Consider the following 12,976-nt stretch of genomic DNA (forward strand, 5'->3'; position numbering starts at 1 on the left):
GACCTGCAGACAAATTCTCCTGTGTTTATCCCTTTGGCACAGACCAATTGCAGTAAGTTTCATTGGCATCACACTTCATTTTGGACCATGAGCACTTCGCTCATTCCATTGTCGTGGGACCGATGATCTTGTACATCGGTACATGTTGTAGGAGAGACCGCTGCTCTTGTGGTTGATTCTACGACCGTGGCACATAGCTGCTTCGGTGATGAATTTATTGTCTCCAACAATCCTGAATTTAGGAATGGAGAGGAGCCATATGCCTTTTCTATGGCTGCTGATTCAGATGATGATCGTCCGGTTGGTGAACTCATAGAGAGTAATATTGAGATGTTGCAACGTGTTATTCCAGACCACCGGGATCCAAGAGTGTGCATGAGTTCATCGATCTTAGTCTTTCTCATCAGGTAAATGCAGAAGGAAGGGATGATGAGTTGCTATATGCTCCTGAGGCCAGTCCTAGCATGATGATTGAAAAGGGTAGGGTCTTCAAGGACCTGACTCCCTTGAAGAGGTGGTTGCAACATTATACAGTCTTACGTAAGAGGCCGTATATAGTCCTTCATTCGTATGACAAACGTCGTTACACAGTTGTATGCGACAAGGATAATTGTGCATGGAGGGTCTGTGCTAGGATACAAAAGATCACCGCAAAGTGAAAGATAACAAAAGTAGTGGGGCCACACACCTGTGCTGAACATGAGTTAACGATGAAACATCGCCAATTGACATCTACCCTCATTGGGAAGTGGCTTATGGGAATACTGCAGTCGGAACCAAATATGAAGGTTAGGACAATCATGAGGATTGTGGAGAATGTGTATGATGGATATAAGATAACATATTGTAAAGCTTGGAGGGCTAAGCATTGTGCGTGGAAGATGATATATGGGGGCTAGGAGTCTAGGTACGAGCAACTACTTGTTCTTCTAAATACAATAAAGGCTGTTAATCCAGGCATGCATTATGAGTACATCCCTAAACCAAATGCATGGATTGATGGGAGGCAGCTATTCTTCCGTGTGTTCTGGTGCTTTCCCCAGTGTGTGGATGCCTTCATGCATTGTCGTCCTGTCTTTTCCATTGACGACATGTTTCTTCTCGGCAAGTACCAAGGCACGCTTCTAATTGCCATATCCATTGATGCAAACAACAAGCTAGTTACCCTGGCATTTGCTCTGGTTGAGAAAGAGAACAAAGACAGTTCGGGGTGGTTTTTACGACTGGTCCGGATACATGTGGTTGGCCCAGGACGGGAAGTTGGTGTAATATCAGATCGGCACCAGGGAATACTCAACGCGGTCCATGAGCAGATCAATGGGTACCCTCCTTTGCATCACAGGTGGCGTACTCGACACCTTGCTGAGAATCTTCTGCGCAAGGATGGTGTGAAGGATAACTTTGAGCTTTCCAGGAGACCTATCGCCAGCTGGAAGACAAGTTCTCTAGAGAAAAGTTAGATAAGCTCAAAGTCGCAACAAATGCCGAAGAAAGAGATTGGTGTCAATCCACTACTCAAAATCACAGAGCGGTGGAGGAGTCTACAAAACATGCATTGATTAGTACGCCAACAAAACATGCACCACTTCGATTACAAATTATTAACATATTAAAAAATTATTCTCACCATTAAATTCATCCGGCGCTGAACAATCATTGACTCAAATGCATAGTTAGCACACATCCAATACTTCTGTCGATAGGTGTCATGATCCTCAGACTTGTCAACCTTGCAAGGATCACCACAAAAACACATAGGCACTAGAACACCAGTTGGCAAAGGCAGCGGGTCGGAGGCAGTTCCGGTCAAAGGACCCTTCTTAAATTTCGACAAGTTCTATAAGAATCACAAATATAATAGACTCACTAATATAATTTAATACAACACTTACCTTTGTTTAGCAGATTTATCGCGCCTAGACATCCTACAAATCGATAATATAACAATAAAAAATACTTCTAAAAATGATATCCAAAACCTAATCGTATTAATCATACATAACAAAAGAGGAAAAAAGGAGAGATTACCTTGATATAGAGTAACAATGGATCCAAGTCGATGATTTAGGTTGATGTTTGTCGTTTCGAAGAATAGAAATGAGTAAAAAAACTGACGACCCGAAGGGACATATTTATAGACACGTACCTCGGCGCCGTAGATCTTGGCACCGAGGTAGGGGACATGGATCTGGGCGCCTACCTCGGCGCCAAGATCTACGGCGTCGAGGTACTGCCACGTCAGTTCTACCGTGGTTTGGATTCTTACCTATATACGCCAAAAAAAATTGCGCCGACGTGTTGTACCTAGGCGCCAATAATAATGATGCCGAGCCAAAAATCTATTTTTTAAATGAAATTGTAAAGTATGTATTTATAAAAATAAAATTATAAAAAGACTAAAATGCAAAATAGTTGGCCTAGCGGCCTGGCCTACCACCACGAACATGCGCCTTGAAAGCAACCCTCACGCCTGTCGGTGCTCGCAGTCGGCGTGTAGCGGTGTCAGTGCGTCACTACTTTCCACACGCGCCTCTCGCCCCGTACGCAGCCGCTCTCTCGTAAATCGTGATCTTGTCTGTTGCTCTGCTCTTCGTTCTTCGCGTCCGTCCAGCGACATCGTGCGCCCGGCAAGGCAAGAGGCAAGCTGCCCCACTTCCAGTTACTATTCGAGGGAGAGAGAGAAAGAGACCACTAATTACCTTGTAAATCCCCCGTAGCCGTAGCGATAAGAACGCAAACCCATCTGTGTCCCATACTCCCATCCCACGTAAATCCACCCGCAAACAACTCGCAGTAACCTTTTGTTTGTTCTTTTGTTGCCTTCCTTTTCTCCGCACTCATCGCTTGTTGCGGTTCGCTCTCTACAAGGAGGCGGCTTGCGCGGGGGGCATCGTGCAATGGCGCGGCGGTGCCCGTGCAGGCTGCTGCTAGCCGTGGCGGCGGCGGCCGTGCTCGTGGCCGCGGCAGCGCAGGCGCAGGAGACGTGCTCGGGGACCGTCCCCGCGCCGCCGCGCCGCGGGGCGCGGGTGTCCGTGGCCAGCTTCGGCGGCGCGGGCGACGGACGGACGCTCAACACGGCGGCGTTCGCGCGCGCCGTCGCCAGCATCGAGCGCCGCGCCGCGCCGGGCGGGGCGGAGCTCTACGTGCCGCCCGGGGTGTGGCTCACGGGGCCCTTCAACCTCACCTCGCGCATGACGCTCTTCCTCGCGCGCGGCGCCGTCATCCGCGCCACGCAGGTCAGCTGGCAAGCAAGCCTCCTGCTCTCTCCCGCGCCCGCCATTGCTCTAGGGCTTCTGCCCAAGCCATGGCGTTCTCGTCTTTGATCGATCATCACAAAGACAGTTGTTTTTACTACAAGGGTGGATCAGTATTTGGGGTTTTCCTCTTCTAGAGATCTAGAGACGCGATCGAATTATAAACGACCCTAGCGATTTCCCGGAATGGAATTAGAATGCATGGATCTAGTATTTGTGATATGGCCGTCGTTCATGTTCTTCCACTAACTTATAGACTTAATAAATCCGTCTTCCGTTTATTTTAGCGTTCATTAATATTTTGGAATTATGTGCGGTAAAAGGCATAGAGAAGACAATTACCCAGGTTGATCTGAAACATTTGCTTTTCGACCTCTTGGTGCAGGACACATCAAGCTGGCCTCTGATTGAACCGCTGCCCTCATACGGGAGAGGACGTGAGCTGCCCGGCGGAAGATACACAAGTTTAATCCATGGCAATGGGCTTCAGGATGTTGTCATCACAGGTTCTTGCTTTGTGACTACTCAAATTCTCATGTTAAATTACTATGATTATTGTAGAGGCATGAAACTACTACTAAAAAATGCCATGAAGTTACTCCTGTAGTGAACTCTTTTGGAAGCTTAAGGTTCAAATTTCAATCTTCCAACATGTTGCAATTTCATAAAAACACCAGGACAAAATAACCTGTGCACGCTCATATGTTCACATTCCTCCATATACAATAAAATCTTCAGTTAAGTTATTGATGACGATGATAGTTTGTGAAGGAAACCGCATTGTGTGCAGGCGAGAATGGAACTATTGATGGTCAAGGCAGCGCGTGGTGGGATATGTGGAAGAACAGGACACTGCTCTACACAAGGCCTCACCTTCTTGAGCTGATGAGCTCTTCTGATATCATTGTCTCCAATGTCGTCTTTCAGGATTCGCCATTCTGGAACATCCATCCTGTTTATTGCAGGTGAGATGAACAATTCTTTCTGCCGACTTCAGACCAGAATCTCCCAACTCTAACGTGTTCCTTATTCCTTATGAATAGTGCTTACAAAGAGGAAAACCACTGGACTACTCATGGATTTAGCAGAGATGATACACTGCCATCTTGCTGCCATTTTTGCAGTCCAGATGCTTTTAGTTCCTTTGCGCACATAGTTGGTTCGATCATTCGATGCCATCTTCAGTATCCATTGAATAGACGTACAACTTGGGCCCTCATTCATTTGCACCATCATAGATTGCACAAGAACTACAGGCTGGGTGTCCTATCGTGTCATCATAAGAGTAAGACCACACAAACCGTTAGGTGCAACCAGTGAACCATGACCGAAGTACAGAAATTGCCAGATAATATACCCAACAAAGCCAGCACACTGATGTAGGTTCAGCTTGTTTTGTTGTAGCTGTTTCTAGCAGCTGCATAGTTGTGGTCCAAAACCTGCTTTTATTGTTGTCCCAGGCTCCCAGCTGAGAAATAAATGCTGGATTATTTTTCCTGTGTGCAGCAATGTTGTGATCAGAAACGTGACTATCCTAGCTCCACATGACTCCCCCAACACGGATGGAATTGATCCAGGTACAGATATTTATCCCCTCCTGGTCAAGATACAGATGCACGAATGTGCTCCGTTCTCTCGATATTAAAGCTGGCGCCGTGGTCCGAAATTTTGCAGATTCCAGCAGCAACATCTGCATCGAGGATTGCTACATTTCTACTGGTGACGATTCCATCGCCATCAAGAGTGGCTGGGATGAGTATGGAATCGCCTATGGCCGCGCCAGTTCTGGCATCACCGTGCGGCGGATCACAGGCTCCTCCCCGTTTGCTGGCTTCGCGGTCGGAAGCGAGACATCAGGTGGCGTGGAGAACGTCCTTGCAGAGCACTTGAACTTCTTCAACTCAGGGTTTGGGATCCATGTCAAGACCAACACAGGCAGGGGCGGCTTCATCAGGAACATCACTGTCTCGGATGTGACGCTGGATAACGTCCGGTACGGCCTGCGGATCGTTGGCGATGTCGGCAATCACCCCGACGACAGCTACAACCGGAGTGCGCTCCCGATCGTCGACGCCCTTACGGTAAAGAATGTCCAGGGCCAGAACGTCAGGGAGGCTGGGCTGATCAAGGGCATCCCCAACTCGGCCTTCTCCCGGATCTGCCTGTCGAACGTCAAGTTCACTGGTGGCGCACCTGTCCGGCCGTGGAAGTGCGAGGCTGTCAGCGGTGGCGCTCTCGACGTGCAGCCGTCACCATGCACAGAACTGACTTCAACGTCTGGGACGAGCTTCTGTACAAATTCGCTTTGATGCTTTGCCAGCTAGCTGAGCTGCTGCTATGCTTCTGTATCTACGAGTATGTATACTGGTGCTTTAAAGCTTGGGCACCCAAGTATTTATCTTCCCGAAAATTAATTTGGTTTTACTAATTTATTTGAACCTCTCTATACGAAGAGAATAATTCTTGACTCGTATAGGACTGAACAAAAAAGTGTCACTGGTTTTCTTATTTACCTGACTCAATGTTTTATTCACAAAGTACTTGTTTCTAAGCATGTCCTACCCACATCCTCTCCTTATTACATAGCTCGAACTTGAAGAGCTATCTGCTTAAAAGAACACTTCTAAAATTTGAATTTTCAGACCTTGGTTGTTTGGTTGACAAAAGGATGTTCTATATCACTAAAATAAAATATATTTCATGGTATATCTAGTGATACAAATTAGATGTCATAAAAATTTAAAATAAACCGACTTATAACAAGTCTAAAAGGTAGAATTGTTTTAGGGAACTGGGAAGATTGCCGAGGTTCTAAACCGTGGTTTGTACTCTGAAACCTAGAAATTTACAAATGAACGCGACTGTCGCGACGTGGGCATATAGGTTACAGCCACAGGCTTCAACCGACACATCAGGTCTCTATTCTTTCGCATGTGTTATAGCCCCAAAGATCATTGTAGCAGTGCTCCAACATTACAAGAGATAAACAAGTACAGACCTTACTAAATTGGAACAGCATGGCGACAGAGATGGATTGACATACATACAGCGCCATTAACGATCTAACACTGCAAAATTCAAATTGCTAACGACCTGTTGAGCAACAAAAGTGGCGGGGCTCAGACACTCTACGCGCCCGCGATAAAATTAACTTGGCGGTTATCCTTATCTCGTGCGTGGTTATCGATCTAATCATATGGGATCTGTTGGTTATCACCCATATAAATATAAAGAGGTACAACCGATTGAGAATTTCCGAACACATTCCAATCGAATCTATCTACTTTATTTACCTTTTCTGTTCTAGGAGTAGACGTAATGTAGCTTTAGTTGTAGCTTTCCGCATATCCACCTTTACCCCTATTCGACTCTACGTCGTCTAGATCCGTCCTATGTGGTCTGCCGACCTCAAGACGATCCTAGGATCTTACCCCTCTAGAGGAGCAAGATCTACTTCAACTTCACTTAAGATCTCTTCCTTGATCTCTTAATTCCTATGCGACTTTACGTCGTCTGGTGACGCCTCGGGTGACCTGCTGACCCGGATCACCCTAAGGTCTCTCCCCTATGGGGCAGGATCTAGGTCCTACGAGGAGAAGAAGACGACCCTGCGCCATCGCAGACCGTCCGGCCCCGAGCGCATACCGTTCGGTCACAGCGCAGAGAAGGCCTTTCCTGCAGCAGGGTCGCTGACCGTCCGTCCTAGTCTCCTAGAGACGCAGACAGTCCACACCGCCCCAGTGAGCACCGCCAGACGACCCGACGACCCGTCGTGGACCGCCGCGTCGTACACCTCGCAGAGCCAAACCCAAGATATTGCTCATCACGAGAAGACCATAAGGTTCGTTACTGTTTAGTCCCAAATAGGTGGTGTCCATCATAGAGGTGGTGTCCCACCTTCAGGATAACCATCTTAGGTACATCAAGTAATCATCCCCTTGGTTCTAAGGTTTCCTTTCAAAACCGCATTCAAGATAGTGTTATTTGTCTTACATCTTATTTACTATCTCGCTACCCAAGGTCTCAACCCTCCATGGGAGAAACCTAGGGATCATCCCTAAGGTCCGAACTCACTACGAGGGTGACTTAGGGATCGTTAGTGTTTGGTCCAAAAAGGCGCAAACACAATTTTTGGCGACTCCGCTAGGGAAGAAAAATTGGATCTATCAAATCCGATCTATTAGATTAGATCTATTTAATTAGGCCTATCAGATCGACCGCAATGGTCAATCCCAAAGATCACAACAACGTTGCCCATACATCAGCACAAGACTGACTAACTCACCGGTCGCTGATGATGAGAAATTAGAAGACTACATGAAAAGGCTGGACAAGGAATTCTAACGACAACAGGCTCAAATAAGCAAGGTGACAGAAAAGTGGTACCTCTTGCACTTCAAGGTAGATCGCCTGAAAGGGAAATAGTCTCAACATTTCCTATAATCGATTTTGGTGTTTGACGACCACACAAACCTTGTGGACTAACCAGTTTGTCTAGTTGATCATTCCACAGGTGCATAAGGTCATCTACAACTATTCTAAAGTCGACTGTCCGGAATACCGTAGATTATTCCAGACAGGAGAAGCTTTTTGGAAAATCACCTAAGCGCGGACCGTCCGCGACACTAGGGTGAGCCTCGGACAGAACCAATGCAAAAACACAAGTCTACACTACGGGCCATCCGATGGAAAAGAAAGCACTGTCCGAGACCAAGCACGGACCGTCCGGCCTCAGGCGCGGACCGTCCGGTCGGTGAAGAACCAAAAAACCCGAAGGTGACGGGTTCGGTAAATGAATTATAGTGTCCTCGCAGACCGTCCGGGGTGCACGACCGGACCGTCCGCGACTACCTTTATCTGACATCTGACGACGCATTAAATGCTATATAGCCGTTGATATAGTCGTTACTGCTGACCATTGCGATTTTAGCCGTTGATGTGCGGGGGCGGACCGTTCAGACTAGGGGCGCGGACCGTCCGCGGTCGGCAGAAAAGGAGCAACGGCTAGGAAGTGGTTGAGGGCTATAAATACAACCCCAACCATGCACCTCTGTTCACTCAATCCAAGCATTCCAATCTTTCACATTCAATACAAGAGCTAGCAATCCATTCCAAGACACAATCAAAGCTTCCAATCTCTCCAAGTTTCACAATTGAGACAAGTGATCATTAGTGTTATTTACTTGAGAGAGAGAGTGATCTATGTGTTATTTGTCGCTTGGCTTTTGCAATCGTACTTTCTTCTCTTCCCATTCTTATTCTCAAGACACTTGTAATCAAAGAAAGAGACACCAAGTTGTGGTGGTCCTTGTGGGGTTCTAAGTGACCCGTTTGATTAAGGAGAAAGCTCACTCGATCTAAGTGACCGTTTGAGAGAGGGAAAGGGTTGAAAGAGACCTGGTCTTTGTGACCACCTCAACGGGGACTAGGTTCTTTGGAACCGAACCTCGGTAAAACAAATCACCGTGTTCATCCACTTTATTTCTTGGTTGATTTGTTTTCCCTCTCTTTCGGACTCGGATTTAATTCTAACGCTAACCCCGACTTGTAGTGTGTGCTTAAGTTTGTAAATTTCAGATTCCGCCTATCCACCCCCCTCTAGGCGACTTTCATCACCACAAAAAGGTCATCAAGGAGAGGGAATTAAAGTAGATCCCCTATCAGCCTTGCTGCATCAACTCCCCATTGTAAGTAAACCACACCATTAGCCGATATTCAATCTATTAAAATTTCTTTTGATAATTGGATTAAAAGTATAATGGAAGATATAGAGAATATCACATGTATTAGAAAAAACTCATACACCTCCTTTCTTGTTACATGAATTGGGCACTAAAATAATTGCGTTAAACACATTGACAACAAATGGGACTTCTTAGTCCCAGCTATATTATGGTATGCTGATGAACTCATATCCGAGGCAAATGTTGTCACCATCCTCACTGCACGGTAGATCGGCTCTGGGCCTGGCCGGAGAGTCCGCGCACAATCACGGACCGTCCGATCCTCCAACGGACCGTTCGACACCTTACGCTGGACAGTCCGAAGTCACACCAAGCCTGCCACAAGTTTCACAGGCAAAGCCCTACACGACCGGACGGTCTAGATACAATACCAGACCATTTAGTCCCTTCGCGGACCGTCCGATCACCAAGGTCGGACCGCCCGGGTGTGCACACACAGGACATGGTATCGCGCGTCAGACACAATCTTCACACTTCACCCCATCTGCAGCACACCATAATCGCAGCATGCCATCACCTGTGCATGAGGTCGAATGCCTTTTGGCCCCTGCAAAGCCAAAAAAATTACAGGTCGCTGAGCTTCTTTGGCCTGCTAAGGCCAAACTGTTGCTCGCTCTCCCCTGCATTCGACACAAAAAGGGAAAGTTAAGTTCGCATTTAATGTTACCAAGTGTGATAAAATATTTGATGAGCTACTTAACAATGACAACATTAAATTATCACACATAATCCCTCCGATAGAGAAATTGAAAAGGTGTGTATACTATAAATGGCATAGCTCCTTTCTTCATAACATCAATAATTGTAATATCTTCCGTCAACAAATACAGTCGGCTGTAAATGAAGGCTGGTTGAGGTTGGCTGGTTGAGATTTCAAGAAATGAAGATTGACAGACAATTTGTCCCTGTCGACACATTAGGACCGGTGGACAAGAAAGTCTTGGTTCGGCCATGTTCGCTCGATAAAGGCAAAGGCAAAAATATTATTATTGGTGACCCTCATGTGCCAAACTATCACGCAGGGTGGTTACTCGGAAGGCCCTGGACAGAAGAAAGGCTAATAAGACCGTAGGCGCCAGGGTGCATGGTGAACCAGGTATGCCCAAATGTAAAAGTTTTGGAGGTGAAGATCGTGATACACAAAAGGGTAAAAGGACAAATGTTACTTTTGAGCAACTTCTGGCTAAATATCATAAGCAAATCAAGGCAAAATGATGTTGATCAAACTGGCAATGCTAAGTCATCTAGAGCACCTTTGAAGACATCAAAATCACCTCTGAAGCGTAAATCTAGAGATCAGGATCGGCGAGAAGAAGGGTTTCATGCATCAACAACATATCCTCCTTTTGGGCCGCCAAGACCAATTCAATACGGTTCAACTCCTCCGTACTTTCATCCTTATCCATCTTGGGGCTGGTATGATTCAAATGCTTATTCTTCTTCACATTTTAGACCACGTAACATAGAATATTCAGCTCATATCAATTCTGATTCTGGGAAGTAATCATACGACAAAGGTCGTTTTATTTCTAAGAATCAGTCTAGAGCTCAAAATAAGAATCGAATGGTCAAGCAAGTTTATGTAGTGAAGAAGGATAATAGAAACGCCAAAAGTTCAGATCTAAATTCATGTATTACAAAGCCAGAGGAAGTGTTAAATACTTCGGCTAGTAGTGCCCAAACAATAGAGAAATTAGCTAGCGATAGTCCAGGTACTAAATATGAACTTAAGAAGCCTAATGTGACCAAACAACTGAGAAGCCCACTCGGATTATCAATCTGGCACAACCAGAGGCTAGAAAAACTCAATACACAAGAGCTAAAGAAGAGAGGCATGACATGGGCCCATAATGGGAGTTCTTAAGATCCAGGTAAGGATGATGCTTTTGGAAGAAGTGGAGTAAAGGCAACCAAAAGAAAGAAAGCAAGTACAAGACGTTTGAGTGAAAGGTTTGCCCTAGCTCATCTGAACCTTATGAAAATGGCAGGCTCTCCATAGCCTGGGGCTTGCATCATTTGAGGACCTAGAGGTACATGCTGCCTGAATTTCATCCGCTAAAGAAATTTTCTTTGTTCTTTACAGTACACTCTAAAATATTACATTCTCTATATCTACACTGTCTTTAGCAATATGTTCTAAATTTTATACTCTATATCTCATCATCAAGCACCTTCCATGTGGGCACCAAATGTGTTGGCCACGTGTTGTCCCTGACAACCCCTTGTGCGCACGGCACGCGTCGTAGGCATCTGGTATAGAGCCACATGCCAAGGACTGACCTGGATACAGGATGCACAGGAACGCGCTGGATTTAGCGTCTGTCGATCTAGGACTGTATTTTAGCGGATTATATACCAAATACCGCTGAATGGATTGCGGAGGAAAAAACGCTATATATAGCGTACCAGATGCTTTAGGGTCTCTTACTGGAGACGACCAAGGCAAGGTTTGTGGCCCAGGCACGTTCAGAAGTGGATGGCTTCCGTTGTTGAGATACTGCATGAATTGGGTTAAAGTTGGAGGTAGTTGAAAGTTTACATGACTTGGCATATGTTTACTTCCTTGGCCTAAAAGCTACACCATCGGACCTTGAGCTGAGCCTTGAGCAAACTGCAGGGCACTATAAAAATTGTACCATAGGGCCACAGGGGTAAGACAACCTCCAGGTTATATTAAAAAGACCTCACGAAGGGTGAGAAAACCCTCAAAACATTGCCCCACTCATACACAATGACACGATAGCCCATGTGAGAACGACCATGATCGGGGTCGAGTCTTAGATCTTTGGTTTGGCATGAGACAGACGAGGGGTTTCATTAATCATAGCCTAAAATTCACTCCAATAGGAAGTCAAACCCAGAACTTGAGTAGTGCTACTCAGACCACAAACCACCATAGTCTGAGAACCTTGGAACACCACCACTACACCAGGCGGGGCCTATAGGAGTGCGTGGGTAGGGTACTGTGCAGGTCCACCCGAGGAAGCAACGTGTTCTTGCAGGAGCGGCTTATTGGAAGGACGAGAAGGTAGAGCAACTGATAGATCTCCTGGTGGCATTACTAAATTGGTGCCTGTAGAAGGAACACAACCATGTGCTAGTAGAATGGCAGTGAAAGTCGCTTAGAGGGGGGTGGATAGGCGAAACCTGAAAATTATAACTTTACACCCCAACTAGATCCCTTGATTAGTGGTTAGAACAAGATTCACAATTATCGGAGTATAAAACTAAGTCCTTTGCTTGCAACGAGTATTGATTTCAAAGAGTGCGGAATTTAATCAATAACACTACTATTAGAAATGTTAGTGGAGAGTAATGCAAGAGGGCTTAGTTAAGAAGAAGATAAACACAAGTTCTTTCTTGCAAGGAGTTGCTTCACTAAATGAGAATTTAACTTGAAACAACACAAAATAATGTTAGCAAAGAGTAGTGCAAGAGAACTTAGAAAGGGAGAGAACAAACAAATCACAAGCAATAAACACACGAGACACGGGTGATTTATTTTGCCGAGGTTCGGCCCTCGAAGGCCTAGTCCCCGTTGAGGAGTCCACTAAGGACAGGTCTCTTTCAACCCTTTCCCTCTCTCAACCGATCCCAAGATCGGCGAGCTCTTCTTCTTCTCAAGGATCACTTAAGACCCCGCAAGGATCACCACACACTTAGGTGTCTCTTGCTAGCTTTACAAGCCTCCAAAACTTTGGAGGAAGTTCAATGGGAGTCAAAACTCCACGCACAAATAAACACAAGACGTAGCACACACTATCTCTCAATGAATCTCACAAGGCACTAGAGCTAAACTCACACGAGAGGCTTTCTTTTGCTTGCTCTCTCTTTTGTGGCACTTGTGTGGGTTGTAGTGGTGTAAATCTTGTGTATAGGATGGATCAATGAATAAAAGAGGTTGGGAGGGCTTGGATATGTCAACTATGTGACTTGGAATGTTGGTTGGGCTCCCACACCTTGAAGTGGCCGGTTGGG

At 46.0% G+C, this 12,976-nt stretch overlaps 1 protein-coding gene across 2 annotated transcripts; it reads left to right on the forward strand.

The window, feature by feature from the left end:
- The first annotated feature begins 2,573 nt into the window (after positions 1–2,573).
- Positions 2,574–5,762, forward strand: LOC100273574 (uncharacterized). Of its 2 annotated transcripts, XM_035961339.1 has the most exons (6): positions 2,574–2,767; positions 2,869–3,236; positions 3,640–3,760; positions 4,045–4,219; positions 4,761–4,831; positions 4,929–5,762. In XM_035961339.1, the coding sequence occupies exons 2-6, from the start codon at positions 2,898–2,900 to the stop codon at positions 5,561–5,563; spliced, it is 1,341 nt and encodes a 446-aa protein (XP_035817232.1). In that variant the 5' UTR covers positions 2,574–2,767; positions 2,869–2,897; the 3' UTR covers positions 5,564–5,762. The 2 variants fall into 2 exon arrangements, with proteins under 2 accessions (XP_035817232.1, NP_001141464.1); NM_001147992.1 differs by lacking the exon at positions 2,574–2,767 and having other exon boundaries at positions 2,844–3,236; positions 4,929–5,685.
- The last annotated feature ends 7,214 nt before the right edge of the window (positions 5,763–12,976 follow it).

This window comes from Zea mays, chromosome 8, assembly GCF_902167145.1.
Source record: "Zea mays cultivar B73 chromosome 8, Zm-B73-REFERENCE-NAM-5.0, whole genome shotgun sequence".
In the NCBI taxonomy this organism is placed as follows: domain Eukaryota; kingdom Viridiplantae; phylum Streptophyta; class Magnoliopsida; order Poales; family Poaceae; genus Zea; species Zea mays.

Coding starts and splice junctions, on each gene's coding strand:
- LOC100273574 (XM_035961339.1), top strand. CDS start 2,898: ATGGCGCGGCGGTGCCCGTGCAGGCTGCTGCTAGCCGTGGCGGCGGCG. Junction 3,237..3,639: donor CCGTCATCCGCGCCACGCAG/GTCAGCTGGCAA, acceptor CTCTTGGTGCAG/GACACATCAAGCTGGCCTCT. Junction 4,832..4,928: donor CACGGATGGAATTGATCCAG/GTACAGATATTT, acceptor GAAATTTTGCAG/ATTCCAGCAGCAACATCTGC.